Source organism: Periophthalmus magnuspinnatus, chromosome 4 (genome assembly GCF_009829125.3).
Source record: "Periophthalmus magnuspinnatus isolate fPerMag1 chromosome 4, fPerMag1.2.pri, whole genome shotgun sequence".
NCBI lineage: Eukaryota > Metazoa > Chordata > Actinopteri > Gobiiformes > Gobiidae > Periophthalmus > Periophthalmus magnuspinnatus.
In genome coordinates this window covers 11,924,817-11,945,931 of record NC_047129.1, presented here as the reverse complement: position 1 = coordinate 11,945,931, position 21,115 = coordinate 11,924,817, and the positions used below count along the sequence as shown (strand labels likewise).

General features: G+C 39.3%; 1 protein-coding gene across 2 annotated transcripts; it reads right to left on the bottom strand.

Moving 5' to 3' along the window:
• Positions 1 to 318: 318 nt before the first annotated feature.
• Positions 319 to 20,856, bottom strand: cep350 (centrosomal protein 350). 2 transcript variants are annotated; one of them, XM_055221498.1, is made up of 37 exons: positions 20,514 to 20,856; positions 18,825 to 18,906; positions 18,694 to 18,737; positions 18,475 to 18,583; positions 18,241 to 18,400; positions 17,387 to 17,988; positions 17,188 to 17,301; positions 16,625 to 16,741; positions 15,611 to 15,724; positions 14,856 to 15,520; positions 14,644 to 14,753; positions 13,485 to 14,437; positions 13,258 to 13,390; positions 12,929 to 13,071; positions 12,733 to 12,823; positions 11,575 to 11,756; positions 11,320 to 11,483; positions 11,118 to 11,228; positions 10,865 to 11,005; positions 10,580 to 10,692; positions 10,397 to 10,477; positions 10,149 to 10,327; positions 9,837 to 10,051; positions 9,464 to 9,742; positions 9,165 to 9,314; positions 8,943 to 9,091; positions 7,102 to 7,307; positions 6,882 to 7,030; positions 6,655 to 6,763; positions 6,340 to 6,500; positions 6,128 to 6,261; positions 5,979 to 6,022; positions 4,239 to 5,902; positions 3,584 to 4,087; positions 3,343 to 3,489; positions 2,740 to 2,862; positions 319 to 2,667 (listed from the first exon to the last, which is right to left on the bottom strand). In XM_055221498.1, the coding sequence occupies exons 2-37, from the start codon at positions 18,898 to 18,900 to the stop codon at positions 2,500 to 2,502; spliced, it is 8,604 nt and encodes a 2,867-aa protein (XP_055077473.1). In that variant the 5' UTR covers positions 18,901 to 18,906; positions 20,514 to 20,856; the 3' UTR covers positions 319 to 2,499. The 2 variants fall into 2 exon arrangements, with proteins under 2 accessions (XP_055077473.1, XP_055077475.1); XM_055221500.1 differs by having other exon boundaries at positions 10,149 to 10,300.
• Between the last annotated feature and the right edge of the window lie 259 nt (positions 20,857 to 21,115).

Sequence of the window (21,115 nt, the reverse complement as noted above, 5' to 3'; positions counted from 1 at the left end):
GGTCCTCCCCCTCCGCAGGACAGCGCAGGAAATCAGACACTGCACTACACACTGATCCTTGTATATTTGTTTTCGCCAAAGATAAAATTCGACCAAAAATATTAAAGCTACAAAATGGTCAGAGACAAAGAATCAGAAATAAATTTTGAAGGTTTGTACTAAATATAGAGAAGTAGGCTTATTAAAGTTTAAAAAAGTATCAGTGTGTATATCTAGCCACTATCACTATTGGACAGTTCATATTCATTACTATGGAAACCGTTAAAATCAGTCACGTGGTCAACACATGAACCCCCGTCTCCAATGACTGGATATCAATAACAAACAGGAAACACTTTATTTACAAGTCCAAAGTTCATTTAGCAAACATATATATACTTTGTACATATTTGCAAAAGACAAATTGCCCAGTTTATTCAAGATACAATATCAACGGGCGATAATGGATAATGTTACAGTATATTTACACCCATACAAGAATATTACAAGTCTCCAAGTGCACTTTGCTAACATGGAGCACACCATTATAAATAATCAAACAATTTAAAACATTATGACCCAACAGTTGATTAATCTCAGATCTTGGAGATTTTAACAACTACACATATTTACATTACAGTTAGTATTTCTTTCTCATTAAAAACAGGAAAGAACATAGTTACATAAAACCGTAAAAAGGACACAAACCCTTCACAGATGAGCAAATCTACAGTCAAGTGTGAGTCAACTGGTCTTTAAAGTGTTAAATACACAAGACCAACAAGACAACTGCATAGTTACACTGGGGGACCCCAAATCCGCCATGTTACAATCATCTTCATACAACAGTTATACACTTCATACAACAACTCACAGACAAGCCCAGCAACCTTGAAATCCTGGTTTAGGGTTTTTGGTATTTCAGATGATACGGTTTGATGTAATCATTTAAATAATTTTACTTTTGCAGAATAACCCAGTCACGGAACACGTTTTAAGGCCACTTTGAGGTGCTCCTAAACTATTGGGCTATTTAAGAATAATATACAAGCATTGCCAGAAAGATTAAGTACAGTTCACTGGGTTAGAGAAATGCTGAAGAAAAGAAAAAACATAGCTCTGGAGAGGCCCCAGCTTCTGTAAGTTACAACTTCCTCAGTGCAGGGTTAGCGGTATGTCAACATAGTTCCTGATTAAAGTTATCAATACAAAGGATCTACTGTGTTCAATATTTAAAGAGACAGGCAGGGTCAAACAGAGGGTAGTCAGTTGAATAAAGATATCTATAGGATGAGGCACAGTAAAATATATTGCTGCTTACACAAAAAGTTAAGGCAATGGGCAAAAATGGAGCTATGAAGACAAATGTATGGATCAAAGGGTATAAGGAAACTCTACTAGGCTTTTTGAGTGACTGGCAACAATCCTATGCAAACATTTGCTCAATGCATCCAGTCATAAGAAAATATATTGTGCTCCGATTATGATTATTTGCTTTAGTAAATGTTTCAGGTCCATGAAGGATAAATATTATACCGACCATTTGAGATAAAGCTGATACATTAACAAAACTGTCAAAATAAGGTTCACAACCAGATTATATTGTGATTGGCCAAGCCTATGAATAAATGTTACATTTGGTCTACTTCTCAATAACCGTGTTGGCTGGCTACATCATATTATTGCCACATTCACATTTAGCTTTGTGCTTTTCCAGTTACACAGTACTTGATAATTTTAAGATCAAATATAATTCCAAATATTAAAATCTATACATTTGGAAAATAAATATTACTCTAGAGACAATTGTTTACTTTTACCATACACGCCGTAAGTAGAGCAGCTCAGTAAACCAATACTGGATAGAACTACAGTTATATAAAATTCTGCATTTCTTACATTTTTGACAAGCCTTACAATCACCTAACCTTTTTAGAGATTGACAAAGACAACCTGTGTAAAAAGAAAATGTACTTTTGGGATGAGGGGCTCCAGAAAACAAACTGCATTTTTCTGAAGACTCAAATCCTTAAGAGTTTCTTTATCCTTTCACTTAACTATGCGTCCTAATATCTATAATCGTAGTTAATCCATTGACAGTTATTACTGTGAAATAGCATTAATAACACCAAAAATAGCAGTACAAATTTACACTGGTTGTCCTTGTGAAAAGTTAAAAAGAGTTATTAAAATATTTAACTTTTTTTATAAATGTTCAAGTTTACTCGTAAATTATTGCGAAAAGTTTGAAAATGTGGAAAAGCAGCAACTTGATGAAAATAAAGGGATATTAAAAGGCTGAGTGGTGTGAGGTGATTGTGTTTAAGAATGCTCACATATTACAAGGGTTTTCCAGCAACGATATCGTAGAAACTACCGGTACTTTGAGAGGTAACGCTGAGTCTAAAGGCATTTGAGGGCTGACAATGGCACATAACAGCTGGAGAACAAAGTGGTTAAACTCTGCTTGTCCACTGGATTTAGGAAAGGATCATTATTGTATTTTTGCAGTGAATGTCATCAGGAAACACTTTTTCTTCTGGACCTTTTGTCATAAATCTGAGTGAGCACATTTGCTGTGTCCTTGAGCAAAGCGTCAAAGATGCTGTCGGCGAGCTGCATTTTAACAAACAGCTCATCTTCATCATAATTGACCCACTGAGACTCTTCCTCATGAAGCTCTTGCACCTGTGGAGCAAAAACATAAATAATTCTTCACATTAACACAGTAAGAAAGTAGTATATGTTAGGAGAACTTACCAGAATATTATCGACTCTGTCTCTCTTCTTTCGACCAAATTTGAGCATTTTTGGCCAGTCGGTTCTTTGGTATTGATCCTTTGCAAGACCATACAACTTCAGTACTTCAGTAGTAACAAATTTCTGTAACAACCATAGAATGAGACTATACAGTTAATATGAAAAGATGACATGGTTGTAATATTGTCACGAAATACACATTATTGCCATTTTGCAGTAAGCAGATAAAGGATTCGTTGGTGATACAATATTTAAATATTTCCATTACTGGGCTCTTCCTGATTCTTAAGGTAAAACAAAAAGTAAAAAGTGAAAGTTTTGTGAAGTGCTTATTTATGATGAAAAATTAGGATGTCTGGAATACTTTTAGAGAGCCGAGTGGACTTTTGCCATCATGGAAACGTTAGCAACAATTAGCATGCCATCGGCACCCCAGCCTAACATCCTGGTTTGCAAAAAATATAAATGCCTTATAATTAGATACAGACAGAATACAGTGATCTCATTTCAACCTAGATGACTAGCTTTTACAATTCTACTATCACAAAACAGAAATATTAAAAAGTCAAACTGACTACGATTAACTGTTGAATGTTGGTTTACCTGGATTCTGCTGATGTCTCCCGCTGTTCTCACTTTGTGGAAAGATGAGGACTTGACTCTTTGCGGCTTAACCCACTGCGGTTGGTCGACATTGGGATCTTCAGCAAAGACGTCCTGAAGGATCTCCCAAGTCAGATCAAACACAGCCTAGGCAACATGGAGGACTTTAGTTGGCAAAAGTTCACGGTCATGTGATTAAAGTAAATAATCACCTATAATAACCAATTAAAAAAATAACCACCGTTTTATAGCTCCTCAGACAGACAGCTTCCTGGTCCTCACTGTTGGGCTCTTTACCTAAATATTCTTGTGAGGGATTGGGTTTTTGCTGCTGTGTGAGGGCTGTAGTTCCCTCCTTGTCCAGGCCACAGGTTGTCCAGATCTCCAAAGCTGCAGCGTGGGTCATCTTTTCTATCTCTGCAGCAGAGTGAGGTACCACCATAGCAGGCTCCTCGGGTAGTTTTGGAGGCATGGGGTGAGGAAGCTCTGGCCTAGGGGGAGTTTTCACCTGCTGGTCCCCTGGTGAAGGGACAGTCTTCCCAAAATGACCTCCGAGCTTGGCCTGCTCCTCTTCCTCCCTCTGTTTCTGTTTAAGTCTCTGTTGTTCTCGACGAGAGCTGAGGCCATAGTCTTCATCAAACCAGTCCTGATCATCACCAAACTCATCCAGCTCTCTACTCAGTTCCAGTTCGGCCAAACGCTTGGCCAGCTCCTCTTGTCCACTCAGCCCCAGCACAGGGCTTTCCTAGAGAACAAAGCAAAACCATTTTAACAGTTGCTAAATTTAGCCAATAACTGAAATGCTTTTTTTTTTTTTTTCAAAATTTCACATGTACATATATTTACTTTTTTTATATTATAGAATTATAGAGTTTAATAAAGGATGTAATACTTACTGGGCGAGTGCACAGTTCAGGAGAAGACATTTCCTCCTTTTCTTGAGTAAGAAAAAAAGGCAGGCCATCTTTCTGATCCACTGAGGAAGCCAAAGCCTCTTCAAACACATTTCCATTGATCTGGCTGGCATCATGTATCTTTTTGGCTTTTAATTTTTTTAGATCTGCAAATTGTTGCAATGTGTCTTTTACAAAGTTATCCAGCATTTTATCCGCCAATGAGCCGAGTTTGTCCTTTAGCCCCTCATCACTCTTCAAGTCTGAAGAAATCACGAGCTGATTGTTGAGCTCCAAATCTGATTTCTCGAGATTAGTAACCTTCTGCTTAGCATGTGTGCTCAGGTGAACCTTTTCATTGTCCTTTATGAGGGGAGTGGGAGACACTTCTCCAAAATCCCAGACGCTTGTTCCATTAGGTACAGGATGTTCATGAGGCTCAGAGTTATAGAGAGCGTTATCCAACTGCTGTAAATCATCAGCACCCTTTGGGTCTCCTGATCCTAATTCCCTCAAAAACATTTGATTATTTCCAAAACATGGTTTGGTTTGAGATTTGGGTTCTTTTCTTTGACGTTTTTGGTTTTCTTCCTCTGACATGTCATCATGAAAAGAGTCATCATCTTCAGTGGTGTCCATGTACATTTCAAACTTATCTGTGAGATGAGTGACTTTGTCAGGAGGAGCAAAAATGCCATGTTTCTCAGCACATTCAAAGTATAACACGCCATCATAAGTGCCGTTGTTGCTTCCTTCAGACTTGTCTAACTCCACACCGGCCCAAAAGCCATTGGCAAAGCTGGTTGAGCCTTTAAATCTCAAAGTGCCAGGCTGAACTCCACTGACAACAACACGGTCCCCGATACAAAAGCCTGGCATTTCATCTGTGACTAGAGGAGTTACAGATGCAGAGTGGGTAGAGTCCACCCTGTTTCTGCTATCAGGCTTTAGCTCTTCTTTTACCTGGGCATTCAACACATCTATAAACTGGTGACTATGATTACTTGCTGCAGAAAGCCTGCTAAAGTCCTCAGGTATTTCCTCCTGTATTTCTTCTTCATGACTGTCAGTGCATGCAGTCCAAGCAAGTACATCCTTCTTTAAAGAGGTTTGATCTGAATTGTTAATTGAATTTTCAGCTGCTGGTTGTACAGTTGAATTATTTTCCCTCAACAATGTATCAACTGATGACTCAAAGGTGTCATAACTGTTAGCTAGAAGACGTGAAGGCTTACTGTCATTTTTGGATGTTTCCTCAAGGGAGTGTGCACTGGATGAGATGCGAGTTGGAACGTCTGCTGCTACAAACCTATCTATAGGTACAGGTGGGGACTTAGATGGTTCAAGGTCTTGCCTGAATGATGGAGATTGACGATTTATTAATTCAGATGCTGTGTCCATTTTGTTTTCCTTGTCCATCTTGAGCAGATACTTGGAGTCTTGATCCTTAGACAACTTGCTAATTTCTAATTTTAGCTCCTCTTGCATTTCAGATTCATGTTCAGAAGTGACACTATGACGTAGTGATTCTTGTGCCTGTGCTTGGATGTTTTTTGGGGTAAGGTTGAGGTCAGGGCTGTCAGGTCTCGGAGTTGATGCCACTGTTGGTGGTTCTTCATCAGAAATTGTTGAATTCATAGACGTAGATCTACTTTGATCAGGTAGAGCTGTAATATTTGGCAGAAGAGTCAAAAAAACATACATTACACAGAAATATGTTGCCAACAACAACAAACTACACACCTTTGTCCACCAAGGTGAGTATCCTTTCAGATTCAGAGTTTTTTCTAGGAAAACAGAATGAACATGTTAACTTCTATTATTTGACGCCAGTAATAGCAGTAGTGAAATCCACCAAAAAGGACAAACAGAGTTTCATTCAGCTCACTTACCTGTGACACGTCTTATCATTAGGATGATCTGTATTACAGGAGACTGAATCTGTCATTTGGGACGTGGTATCTGGTGCTGACTCTGGCTGTTTGTTTAACTCTGCTTTGGTCTTCTCGATAAAGTCATTGTAAGTCTAAAAATCAAGAAGACACCGATGTAATAACTTGTCTTTCCAGGATAACAAAGTACTTTTCCAAAAATGCTTATTTACCTCCAGTTGCTTCAGTAGGTTGGCCTCTTTTGCTTTCAGTCGCTCTTTGGTCCTCTTCTTCTGTTCTTTTTTCAGCTGATAGGCAGTGAACTTTCGTTTTTTTAGTTCTTCCTTGAGGGCCCTTATGCGACTCTCTATGTCACTTTGGTCTGAAATGTGTTCTGCAAACAAATTTAGAAAAATGTGAAACTTGTACAAAAGATCTGATTAGCAAACTATAATCCAACTTGTGCACTGGAACTCAATCCCTCCCAGGTAATTACACAAGTATGTTCCCCAATACATATATACATTACAATATTGTCTGCAAGTTACCAGTTTGTTTAGTGACAGGGCTGCCAGTGGTGTGTCTCTGGTTAGACATATGGTCATGTTCTGAGGGAGAAGCATCAACACTTTCTTTGATTGTTGACTTCTGCGCAGACTGGAGAGAAACACAGATCGAAATAATAGCATTAATATGAGAACAGTGTATATAGACCTAGAGAAATATGTATGAAAATCACAGCAATATATTTAAACAAGGAGACATGAAATCGTACTTGTCTGTTTGGTGAAGGGGATACTGAGGTAAAATCATCCGTGTAGGCTGGACTGCTTTGGATGGAGGTTTTCTCTTGTTGTGTCTCCACATCAGTGTGTATACTGGACTCTGGTGTGGCTGAGGAGAGATCAACATCCACCGTGATGTCTGTAAAAAGAAAAAAAAGATAGTCAAAACTGTATTTCTGTGACATTTTTGACATAACACTGTAGTTTTACCTTTCTGCCTTTGACTCATGTGGAAGTCCTTTTCACTCTCATCATGTTCTTTGTTTTGGGATTTTTGCTCATCCCATGCAGCCAGGGCCTTCTTCTCCATCTTGCGGACTTCTGCCTCCTCCTGGTCTAGTCGCTGCTTCCACTGAAGGAGTTCTTCAGCATGGCGACGCCTCTGCATCAGCTGCTGCTCACGTTTGGTAAGGAACCTACAAAGAGAAAAAAGTAAAACATATATTTAATATAGACTCTCTGTTTATCAGCCATCAGTTTAACACAGCACCGCAACCTCTGTCCAAAACACACACAGGCAAAGACACTGTTGCTTTGCTTGTTCCTGTATCCAGGCACAATTCAGGCACCCAAAGGGAAACAGTAATGCAATGTCATTCAGAGGTAAAGGAAAAGTTGAAGGCAACAGTGAAAATGTCACACATGCATCAGAAAGGGTCAGTCGAGTGAAATGCAGGTCACAAAAATAGAACTCAAGATTTTATACAGATAATTAAATGAAAGTATAAGTGCCATGTGCTTCGTTAAATATCTGAGAGATGGATGTGTGCAAAGAGGACAATAAGCACTCACTGGTTGCCCACAGATTTAGGTACCATTACAGTGTAGCCTTATTCAGAGGCTTTTTTATTTGCTATATACTGATGAGGTCAGGTACTGGAGAAATAGGCTGTTGTTCATCTCTCAAATCCCATTAAGGCCAATTGCCATGTGTACTTATTCTTATTCTGCAATTCAATGCAACAGATACTTAATAAAGACTGATAGTGAAGATATACTGAGCTCATTAAAAAGATGCAACACTCCATCTCTACTGTATTGTCTGCTTAAGCCAGTGCATTTGACATTACGGACTGATTAGAAGGTTGTTTTAAATATTAGATTTAAATGCCAACTCTACAGTTTGAGTTTCAAATCAAGAAATTTCCTTCTGAAATAATCCACAGAACAATGTTAAAAAGAAACATATGCATGATGTGAGTATTTCAGGAGGTGACCTTTGCTTGATTTTTCATTAAAACCCAAAAGTTAAAAATCACACACCCAGAAACAAAACCACCTGACCCTCAACATACACAATGCACCCCTTACTAAGCCCAGTGCCAGCGGATGAACACAAGCATGTTCCATGGGAGAGGGGCGGAGGGCTAACGGGTGGAGAGCATTACATAGACTGGTGTACAGTACCTGACCAACTGGTTGTAGATAAAAAGCTGGAATTTAGGGTGAAGGTTGGGTAGACAAACACTTAATGAAGCCCAGTGTTGGGCAGTGAACAAAGAGAAGAAGTAATGAACAGGAGAGCAGTGTCTAAAATATAGACACACAACAGTCACACACGTGAGAAAGAGACAAAGACATATGCAGAAGGAAACACATGTACACAGGGAGAAGAGGAGAGAGAAGACTGGCATGAGCGACGCATCATATGGATTGTAAAAACAAGACTTGACAATTATAGAGGCATGATACTTGTGAATTCAATAATGGCAACATCGAAGTAAGAGTATGTTATTTTCTATAAGGTAATACTCCTCTGATAAGGCATCTTGTCTACATCTAGGGCCAATATACAGCACCTACGAGAGTTTGCTTAGTGGTGTAAAAGAAGAAAAACATGGAAGCTCCAGATTTTTATCTATTTATCCTTTCACAAAGATGCAGGATGAACATGGGATTGTTATAGCTTATTTAATTAACTTGCTTCTTAGTAAGCTATTAAATTGCTGTAAATTGCTATTGGCTGCAAAGTTAAAAACTGTAGAGTAGAGAAATAAACATGATTCTATACAAGGATGGCTACGAAAGTAATGGTTAAGAACGTAATTTACTTTTCATCCATTTGAGAGCGCATTTTCTTCAGCTTCTGCATGATGCTGCTTGTCTCACTTCCAGATATAGAAACAGGGGGAGAAGGACTGCGGACATTTGGATCTGTATTTTCCAAGGTGGACGATGCCACTTCGGATAAAGATGTCTCCTAAAAAACAGAAAAATCAGCAGTCACATCAAGAATCTAATATACATTATGTTGATCAAGAGTTTAAACTCACAGAGGGCGCTTCAGTGGCGGCACTCCTAAGGCGTTCTTTGAGTTTGAGAGTGGACGACCTCATTCTTTCGATCTCCTCCTGTTGCTTCAGAAGCAGCTGCCTCTCCTTTCGTGCAGCTTTGTTGGCCTCCTGCAGCCGCTTAATCTCCGCCTAAGGCAACAAATCCATGAATTCTCAGAAGAAACCCCCAAAAATGACTTAAAACACACATTTTTGTCTATGAAGCCATGTTATTTTTTACCCACACTAGATTGGTCATTTTAACATAAAATCTAAATAAGAGCAGATACCAGACTAACCTGCTCTTGCTGGAGTTTGAGCAGAAGGCCTCTCTGTTTCTTCTTTATAGGAGGCATTTTGTCATCCTCCCCTTTGTCCCTCAGTTTTTTCTTCTGGTGTTCCAGCCAGGCCAGTTCAGTGCATGTTTTTTCTTTGAGGGCTTTTTGACGGAGACGCAGCAATGCGCTTTGATGCTGCAGTCTGACCTCTTCATCCCTCATGTACTGACGAACCATTTCCATAGTGAAATGAGAGAAGCTGTCCTGTCCCCCAGAGAAGGCTGATGACACCTCTTGGTGCTATTTAAATAAAAATGTAGGCAGAATTTACTCTATGTGTGTGCAATCAAAGGAGGAGTGACATTATCAACATACAACCAGCGAAGACGTTTACCTTTAGAATGTTGTGAGCCACCAAAGATGGTCTACCATTGTGGCATGCACCATCTTCCTCTGATTCATCGTGTTGCTGCAACTTCTTGTCCAAACTCTCTCTGCGATGGGCCTCAGATGGTAATAAGGAGCGGAAGGATCGTTCTTCAATCTCATCTTCAGTTATTGAATCCTCAAACTTGTGAGAATACTCTGTTGCAACTGATGTAGTGTCGCCTGGTGAAGCACAACACAAAAAACAAACAAAATATTGTCTATTACTGGTATAAACAATTCTAATTATGTGCAATTTCTGCACTTTTGTCAATAGTACCTTTTTCTTCCACAGCTGATAGAATACTGTTACTGCAGAGAGATTCATTTGCAGCTGTAGGAACTTCATCCTCAATGGAAATGCTGCCCTCTGCTCTATAAGACTTCTCTTTAGGTGGCTCATGCCTCCTTTCCTTATGCTCAGAAGATAAACTGTGGAGATAATTTGGGTCAGGTTCACTGATAAAATCAAGGTAAGTGTTAGTTTCTGTGATTTGAAGTGAAATGGTGTAACATGATGACCCATACCTGAGTCCAAGACTTCTGAAGGATTCAGAGTCAGAATTATCAGAGGGGTGCTCATCTGTTATGGTTCTACTTGATTCATAACTGCAAAGTCAAAATAGAAAAAAATAAGAAGGATGAAATATTCAGAAAAGAAGGTATTCTTTACTTTATATTTAAAAACTGAAGGCAGAATTGGTTCTTTACCTTAGATTGGCTTTATCTTTGGTCCTCAAGTGAGGCTTTTCCTTCAGTAGTTCAGAAGTATGCACAGAAGCAGGGTTATAAGTCATCAAATGAGCATGTGCCATTTCTGTCATCTGCAAAAACACATATACAAACATGGTGGTGGGTGATTTAGCCCATTTTACAATACTTTCCATCTTGAACATTTACTGTTAGCTTGTTTCCGTAAACCAGCAATCAATCAACTTTACTAAAAATGGGACCATGGGCTGTTTTCCAGACAGAGAAAAGGCAGTGATTGCTTACTTCTTTGATGTGCCGGGCAGTGTCAGCTGTGTACCGTGCTGCCTCAGCCTGTTGACTCATCATCTTTGTTGTTGCCTCCTGGAGGCCTTCCAGGGTCTCCTTGTGAGTTGCAGCCAAACCTTCCTGCAGTTCTATATGGGCCTGAAGAAATAAATATTTATATGAACAAATGTGGGGGTGGGGAGAAATAAGTAAAAATAACACTATAATATAACATGAAAAACCCAACAACATCATGCCATTTTATTTATACCTGGGCAGCTCTCTGCCGGTTTTCCTCCATTTGCAGCTTTGTCTCAAGAGCTTCTCTCTCGGTCTTGATCTTTAATTCATACAATTCCTGTTCATGTTGTTGTTGCTTGGACTAAACAATCAAAGTTTAAGTTCAAAAGCAATAAGCAAATTAAGTGTTACATTGTTTATAAAAAAAAAAAAGTAACCCCAGAAATATTCACCTTAAGCATTTGGGTCAAGGAAGCACTTTCATGTTGAGCTACAGAGACACACATCAGTCGTTCTATGTCACCCAGTTGCCGCACAGACTCTTCAATGGACTCCAGGTAATGGAGTTCTGCGGCCAGCCGCTGCTGTAGAACTGCAGGAGAATACTGCAATTCACCTGAAAAACAGACAGAAAAACATACATATAATGGACTGTCAGGAGGATAAGATGTGGTCACACTACTTTAGTTGGTGCTGGTGTAAATTACCTGATGCCTCGACTTCTACCAGGCCAGAGTACGCTGCCGTGTTTGTGTTAGCTGCCTTTTCTGCAGTGCTTCTACTAAAGGGTTCGCTAAAGGAATCTGACTCCACAGAACTATGATCCAGGGAACCAGAAGGGGATTGCCTAAGCTTGGATGGTGGAGACATCTTCTTGACCACATCAGAACTAGCAAAATAGAGTTGAAAATTACAAAATGAATTATTTACTCTAAAACACAAAGCTAGAGTTAAGTGGTCCAGGCTGCAGTACAAACAACTGGGTTCTGTGCTGGCATAGCATTATGAGATTGGTTCACAGCTCCATTACTAAACGTCACTCTTACTGCTTATATGTCCTATCCAAAAAAAATCTAAAAGCCAGAAAAAACAAAACTTTATTCCACTAGGTTTTTTAATTTACATAATTATTATGTGAGTGTGTCACAAGTTGAGTGTGTTTTGTGTGAAGTCTGTAAAATAAATCCTATGTTGTGGAGTAGAGGACAAAACATGAATGCTTTCATTGTTCTGCCACAGAGTAAAGGTCACTCTAGAAATCATGATAAATTCACCTTTTGACTTGTAGGAAAACATTTGCACATTTATCATTAATGATATATAAACTTAAGCTGGTGAGCTGAGTAGCAAAGCAGGAATGCGTTGTAATCATGAAAATACTATTATATGGATTAAATTTCACTAGAGGGCCGAGGAATTTGAGAAAAAAAACTTTCATCTGGCAGCAAGCCCAGGCTGTGGTAAGACTGGCTGACCCCAACAGGCACCCTACAGGCCCTCAAAACAAAATAGCCAGTGTCTCTGTGCTGAACCATAGCCTCCTTGTGTTTCTAGAAACTACAAACCCTTGAAATATTCAACCGTTTAACTTTGAAAATTGCAGTAAGTTAGTGATGGCATAAATTTAATAAAGCTGGAATGTATAATTTATATATACATTTAAATACTGTAAACAAGATCTTTAGTTTAATACAACTGAACAGATCTTTAACATAGATCTATTAAGCTGCTTGGATGAGGGGCAAAACATTTTCAGTCTAAAAACCTTGTGCTGTTACATAATTTGACCTTCTTGTGCCATGGAAACAAACCTCCATGACTGATGGATTGCATTCCCATCTGTTAAAAAATAATAATAAATTTACCTTTTTCTGCATTCAGACGATAGTGCTTCTGAAGGAGGAGAATTTATATGCTCCTCCACCAAAGTAGCATCACTCTGATCTGAAATCTTGCCTGAGCCGGAAAAATGAATAAATAAAAAGTGCAATATGCATTCTATGTCCTGGATAAATATTAAATAATATGAAGACTAATTTTATAAGAGTAAAATATATGCACCTCTTATTTTGGTAGAATTCTTTGAACGAGGTGAAGATCCAGGTGTGGAGCAAGACGAATGCTGTGACGATCGCACAGATGAATGATGGGTTGTACTGCCTCCTGTAGACCGCCTCAACAACTCTTCATAATGGTTATCAGAACTGTTTAAGAATAAAATATTCAGTAATTTTGAGTCTCATGTGTTAAATAGAGGCATCAATTGTTATTCCTAATAACATTTGTAGTAATGATAGTAATAAAGTAACTTTGAGTTAGAGTTTGAGTCCTTGCACAGACATTTGAGAGGGTCACCATAGAACTACAAATGAAAAGTGAGTTTAATTTACCGCAATGCATTGAAGTCCTTTGGGCCACCGGTTCCGCTGCTTTGAGTGGACACAAAGTCATCTAAATCTGCAACATGACTACCCGAGGGCTGCAGATGCGCAGGAGAGTTCCTCTCTGAATACATGTCTCCAACTATGAAACAAAAAGCACAGATAATTATTTTTATTATAGTTCTATCAGACAAGCTCCTCTGTAACTTTAGAGAAGCGCTTAATGAACTACTAACCTTTAACATTTCCTTGAAGGCTTTTGGTGAAAATATTAATAACGCTTAAAGGGCTTCCTTTGTTAAACTCTTCCCAGGCCGGTTTTGAGTTTTCCTGATGAGCAAGTAGTGAAGTGAGAGCTGCACATTTCTCAGCATCCTTTTGGAACTCTGACAGACGTTGGTGACTTTTTCTTACAGAGTGCTGCACTGCCCCCTGGTGGCCAATAGGCCTAAATGCATTTGCAGGTGGAGGAGAGCTGTGGTCGCCATCAGTGAGACTCCCTTCACTTAAGGGACCTTCACTGATGGACCCTGAGCTATCATGTCTATCTAGGTGTTTATCCTCTATACATGGTGCGTCATACTGTTGTCTGTTTGTCTTTGGATTTTTCTCCAAGTCATTGGCCAACCACTTTATGTCTTGAAAAGAACCAATAACTGAGCCTGATTTTGGGAGAGTCTGGCTGTTGACCCTCCTATTCCTTTCTGTTGGAGCCTTAAAGAGAACAAAATCTTGTTCGGGAAAAGCTGTCCTATTGTACATACTTCTGGTTCCAGACATTCTTTCAGTACTAAAAGCCATGTCCTCACTTTCAACTGCAGTCCAGCCACGGTCCTCACCACATGTGTGCGAGGACCTTGGTGCCAGTATGGTGTCCACATCCACAGCAGTTGTTAATCCATAATTAAAGCCCTCCCCAGCAAGCTTACACGCTTCACTCTCTATACGGTTGGACAAGGACATGGCTGTGGCCTTCAGGGCTTCAATGCGAGACATCTTCTCTGGTGAATGACTAGGTGCAGCGGTATGTCGTTTGGTTTGCTTTTCACTCGCCGCTATTGCACTCTCTAGTCTGAGAAGCTGAGAAAGAAGATGCTCATTACTGCATACAGGACCAGTCACCGGTTGTGTTGTAGGTATTAAATGTTCAAGGTGCGCTGATGAGGCTTCTCTAAAATCAAAATCATTTCTAAAAGGAAAACACAAAACATTTTAGCATTAGATAGACAAAATGTGTAAAAAAAAAAAACAGTGCAAGTCGTAAAGCAAAACAAATGACATTATTGCCCTCCATGGAATCACGAATGGCTTGTGACTTATCATAATTTTAGAAAAAAAAACAATCCCATTTTTAGATGTCAGAAGCACACTCAAAAGATATGATGATGAAAATACCTGGAGAGAGGGGGATGATTTAAAGATCGGTCACTGCTTGATGGGCTCTGAGCTTGCTCCAGTCTCATATTTTCTTTATCAGACTCTCCAGACGGTTGGTACAATGGTCTCTGTAAAATCAAATATTGAGGAAAAAACAATTACATTTCTGACATGGTGACTTGCTTGCCCCTAGTATACACATCCAGTTCTAAAAAAAAAAGAGGTTGTACCATTTGTGTAGGCTCCTGCTTCAGTTGTGCCCCTTCCAGCAGCAGTTTGTTGAAGGTCTCTTGAAGTCGCATTTGAGCAGGTACTGCAGTGCTAGCGGCCACTGTTTTAGCACCTTCTCTCTGCTTTCTATACAGCTCCTGCAGTCTCTGTTGCTTCTTCTCTGCCTCCTCCCTCAGTGCATTCTTTTCTTCCACCTGTTGCCTTTTTCTCTTTTCTTGTTGCTGGGCAATGTATTGACGAACTTTATCTGCATCATAGTAGCGCTTTTTCTGCCCTGTCTCCACTCTGTTGACAGCTCTTGATCGATAGGACGGACTGGCACTACGGCACCCTCGTGCTGATGTAGTTCCCCATGTTGAGACAGGAGCCCTTGTTCTTGAGCCTGAACTCCCTCGGCCTTGTCTGTGACTTGCCCCCCGCCGGGATGTGCCTCTGACTCGCTCACCTCTCTCTGTAGTTTTGCACTCGAGTTGGAGGTCGTCCAATATCCCTTTGATGTCTACAGACAACATGTCTGAGCCCACACGCACAGAAGATGGTTCTTGCACTGCCGTGGAAGAGGTTCTTGCATTATTGTGAAATTCACTTCTCTCTGGTTTCTTTGCTGTATTTTGAGGTTGATTTAGTTCTGCACATGGATCTGAACTGGATCTACAGTGGGGGCCTGGACAGAAGTACCAAAAACATTTTCGCATAAGTATATTTGTATGTACCCAATTTACAATTAAGTCATTCTACGATAAAGGTATATTACCTTTTAGATTTTTTCTCCTAGTATTTTGGGACTCCTCAGTTGTTACCATGGGATCTTTGCCTAATACCATCTTCACAAGCTTCTGGCCTTCCCGCCATGACGCAGGATTTATTACTGCATAAAAACAAAGAATATGGTCTGGATACAGACATACATAATAGAGGAAGAAGTCAACCCAGAAACAAATAAGCCCACAGTGACCAAAAGTAATATTTATTTGCATTTGCTTAATGGAGGGACATGAGGCATTACTTTTTAAAATAAAAAATGCTAACCCTACAGTTTTCTGAAATGCCTGGGATTCTTGTACAAGTTTAGCCAATATTCTTTCAAATGTTAAAGCTGTTAGAATCCTAGATGTGAACTAAATCCTGGTTGGAAAACATAAATTACAATTTACTTATTTATCCCAATTCATGTCAAAAGGAAAATAGGTTTTTTCCCCCAAAGTTTTGCGGAACTAGATGGAAATGCTATGCAGACAATTGTACACAGGACAGGTGACTAGATACATTTCCTTTTGAAAGTGAAAAACTAGTGAACAGCTGTGCATTGGATGGACAAGTCAGCTGTATCAGCTAGACATTAAAGAGACTATTTATAGCACTGCACAGGACAGCTCAACATACAAGTACTAAGAACACAAAGCTTTACAAACATCGAGATTACAAAGTCATCATTCAATCAAAATACAACTGTTTCAGATTAATTTAATGGTAACACTAACTATGAGAGCTTCTTAAACCAGACAAATTTTTAAAAAATTTAAATAACCTAAGGATCTGTAACCAAGAGAGCATTACTTAGTTCTAGTTACACAGCAAATGTCAGACATACTAGACATTTCAAAGAAGCTTAAGTCTAGCACCTAACCTTAGCAGTGCAAAGTTGCTCAATACCCAAGTCAAAGAAAAGCAGCAGGCATATACTAGTCTGCAGCTAAAACATATATGTGTGTGTGTGTGTGTGTGTGTGTGTGGTTGGTTGGGGTGGGGGGGTGGGGGGGGTGTTTACCTGGCTTTGCAAATTCAGAGGCAGGGACAACTTTTTGAACTTTTCGCACAGGTTTATGAGATTTGCTCTCTTTGGAAAGGTCTCTCTGTCCTTTCTGGAGCTGTGATTTTGTGCTTCCTGTAAAAAAAAATGTAATTAAATAAGAAGCAGCAGGCAAATAAAACAAAAGTGCAGACACTTTTGGGATAACACAAAAGGCACTATTCCATTGGCTTTTGGTTTCATATTGGCATGGCTTAGTGCAGTGTGGTTAGGTTAGGGTCAATGGAGGAGCGTGGAGGGCCAGGGTACAGGGGTCCACGATGTGTGGAACTGACATGACCCAATGCAACACATTTTTTTATTAAATAAATTGTACCTGAATTGTATTTTTTTCCATCATAAGGCAGACTACTGTGGCAGAATTACTTTTTTTTTTTTTAACAATACACAGTTAGTTGCGCTGTGAGATGTGGCTAAAGAGTAAACTGGAAACTGTCCTGTATATTGTCTACAGAATGTCTAGCAGGTGTGGGACTTTAGGATTTTAGGTTGTTGGGAAAGTTTGTCTTAAATCCTCTCACCTTCAAACCGTTGAGACAGGTCTTTATAAATTTCTCTACTGAGATTGTGAAAGTCCTCTTCATGCCAGATTTTTCCATCTGGAGTCTGTATTTTAGTTTCAGTAGTATTGAAACCTAAAAAACAAAATAAACCCAAAACACAGATTATGTAAATTGTTAAACAGTCCCACATAATCAAATCAAGTGTAAACCCACATACCTTTATAAATAGGTGCAGATGGTGCAGTTGCTACTTTCCGTACTTTCACTGTCGGAATGGTGCAAGTACCACAGTTGCCATTTCCAATAAGTGGCTGTTCTAAATAACTACCCAACTTTTCTTTTTCAGCAGTTTCCTCCAGATGTTGTCTCTGCTTTCGGATCCGCTCTTTTAGTTTTTCCAGTTTATCATCTGGTTGATGACGTCTTAGGTTTTCTAAACGTTGTGAAGCTGAACCAGGACTAGTGGATGGGGTACTTCCACTTTCTTTGCTGTCAGTGCTCTGTAGAAGTTGTGCTTTGAGAGAGCTGTTTGACTGTAGGGCCTCTCTAGTGAGTGCCCGAGAGTGGGGCAGATTAGTCCTCATTGTGTCCAGGGCTGGTAGATCATTGAGGTAGCGGACCTCCATACGTTCCATAGTGGAGGAGTGTGTGCTATCCAAGTCCCTGTCAGTCTGCTTGTCCTTGGTGTCTCTCTGGTACACAAGCTGACTCAGAGCAGGATTTGAATTAGACGGCTGGGATGAGTACGAAGACCCTGGCGCTGACTGTAGACTGGACAGGTCAGGAGGAGAGGAGGGATGTGGCGGAGTGGTGGCCTCTCTGTACAAAAAACATTACACAGGATTAGAAAGAAGCTCAAGATTTCCTCTTAATTTATCACTTGCTGTGCAGACTACGGTATATAACATATTTATATGTGTTACATCTTACAGCTCTCTACTCAAATATGTCAGTAATTTCAAAACATATATATATATATATATATATATATATATATATATTTATTTTTTTTTATTTTTTTAACTATAAGCATTTGCAAAATATGAATTATACTTAAACATTTTAAATTACCTGTAGGAGGCTAATGGCTCCCTGAATTCCACAGTGTTGCGAGTAGTGTTCTCCTGAGTGGAATTTCGAAGAGGGCCTCGAGAGTTGCTCTTTTCTGGACTTTGTGAATTATGACCCCTTATTTTTGTGGCTTTTTCTTTTTGATCACATTGTTGTCCATCTGTAGTGAAAAAAATATGAATACAAAGAAATGGTCGAACTTGTCGATCTGATATGCCTTTAATAGATGGATACCTTTGCATTCATCTTTTCTCAATGTTTTTTTCTTAGAAGGCGCCTTAATAGACTCCAGTAAAACCCCGGTTCCTGGACCTGCTTCTAGTTTGTTTTCTATCTGCCGCAACTAAAGGGTACAAACAAAGGATTACAGTGCTAACATACTGCCAAGATTGTGAACAATGTATATCAACAATTATTAACTTGTGAATTTGATAATTGGAATTTTGTACTTACAGCCGCTTTGGACTGTGTCAAGCTTTTCCATGCAGATGATAGCTCTAGTAAACAATGTAAAATAATTATCATGATAAGAATAACTAAACTCACCCATAATAATCTCCTTAAAATTCCAAATGTACACATACCAGCACTGACATCATGAGCTTTGAGATTTGGGCCAGACGATTGTATTACCGCTTCTGCCTTCTTGCTTCTCCTCATCTTCTCCTGCAATTAGATCTGGAATTAGACACATGCACAGCCGATATACTCACTGATTATATGTCTGATTGTTACTGCACTCATTCCTATACAATTCCATTCACATGATAGGTTACGTTTGCAGCCAGTGTACACAACAAATGAAAATGTAGTGTTTTGAAAAAGTGCCCTAAAGCAAAGCAATAAAATCTGGCAGGTGGCAGACCCTCCTCCCAAAAACGCACATACCGCACATTTAAATGAACTTGTAATTACAATAAAAACATTGATTGGACTTTCATTCAAATGTTTAGCTGCATCAGTAAAATCATTCCATTTAAAACAGGTTGTACAAGCTCACATTCCTCAAAGCTTTCCATGCTGGGTGGTTAGCACACAAGTGTCACATGTCACAATGCTTCCCTGAACACCTGTCCTACTTAACGGAGTATATGGTCATGGGACTATTTGAATTAATTGCAGTCCTAATAATCAATTAATTGCAAGTATTAAACCAACTAATACCAAAATTGCATAATTGAGACCAAGCAATTATTGCATGCATGAGTCTCTGTGCTATAATTTCATTGCAATTTATTATCATTATTTTTCATAATCAAGCAGCCCTAGGAACTATTAACCTTTTTCTTTAAAGGTGACCTATGTAACTTCTGAGGGTTTGTCAGCTCCTTGCTCCTGTTATTGTTTTTCTTGAAATCTGCATAAAACATTTCTATATTCATGAAGACAGCCAGGTGATGCCAACACTTAAAGTTAAAAGTTAGATTTGTGTAAAGGAGACCCTGGTCACAGGAAGAATCAAAAGGTATGATAAAGATCAAATGTATTAAATGCAAGACACTGTGACATTCCAGCAAAGGAAGAACATCTCCATGGAACAAGCAAGTGGTGGATCTTTTACCAGAAAAGTTACATAGTGCACCTTTCATACTGACCAGACAAAGCAAGAACCTGTAACTCAGAACACATAAAGTAGTATAAATGTTGCTTCTGCAATGTGGTAGAAAAATCACACAACAAATGTCAATCAGACATTTGTGGCCAGAGCCTTAACCTGCCCATTGCCTTAAAAAATCTAGATCGTCTTTGTTTTGTATTTTTTTTGTAGACATGGTATCTGATGGAGATTCAGCTTCCGCACCAGTAACTCTCTGGTAGTAGCCAAGTAAAGTTAGTCAGTAGGTGCTACAGACTGTTTTGCAGAAGTGCAGACTGCTGTCTATGTGACAAAGTACAAGAGCATCCCTACAGTAATTAGAACTTGGATTATGAAAGGTGCTCATGACAGGTTTTCTAACACTGGTGTCATGCTAACTACCACGTCTTCATTGGTTTCAGTATTTCAGTATTTTAGCATACGATGTTGGCATGCTATGTTAATCCCATGTTTAACTTTCTTATGGCATATAAATGAATGACACAAAAGGGACAGGAGCTTTTCATTGCTAAACTCATGTGACATACAGAGGACTTAACGCTTAACGATAATGACTGCCCCAGGCAGATGTATTTGACGGCGCAGCAAACTCGACTGAGTTCAGCTTAATGTTAGCTACTTGGCCGCCTCTCACAAAAGCTAATACTGCTGACTTTTAAATGGTGATAGTGTTTACCTTTTAGTTGGTACTTTGAAGAAGGAAGACACCCATGTCCATTATAATCCCGTCATATTGGTGAAATCCAAACTTCTTCCGACTTGCTCAGCTGACTGTTCGCTAACGTTAGCAGCTAAGTTAGCAAACCGATGTTAGCTAGTACTTATGCCAACTAGGCTAAGAACTTTTTCCCGTGACATGCGCTCAGTGTGATTTTCAAATTGGTCCGACGTAATTAAATATTATAGATTGGGTGTTTTTCAAAAGACTCGCGTAAATAACGCATGTAATAATACCTTTCCCGGGTAACTGTGTTGATGTTTCGAGTGAAACTAGTATCCAAGCAGTTCAGGACAAGACCACTGCTAGAGCGGTATATCGCGAGACTTCCGCACTGGCCCCACCCCGCGTACGTATAAACAAATCCAGCAACAAATTAGTAACGAAATAAAATGAAAATGAATGACTAACAATTGTTAATGATATTATTGATACAGTGACAGAATAATGTTTTAACCTTCAACCCAGTAGCTACTAACTATAACCATAGAGACGAACAGTCACTGCCATCTAGTGGCTGATCACACTAACTTAAACTACGTTTGATTTTTGATTTCTTA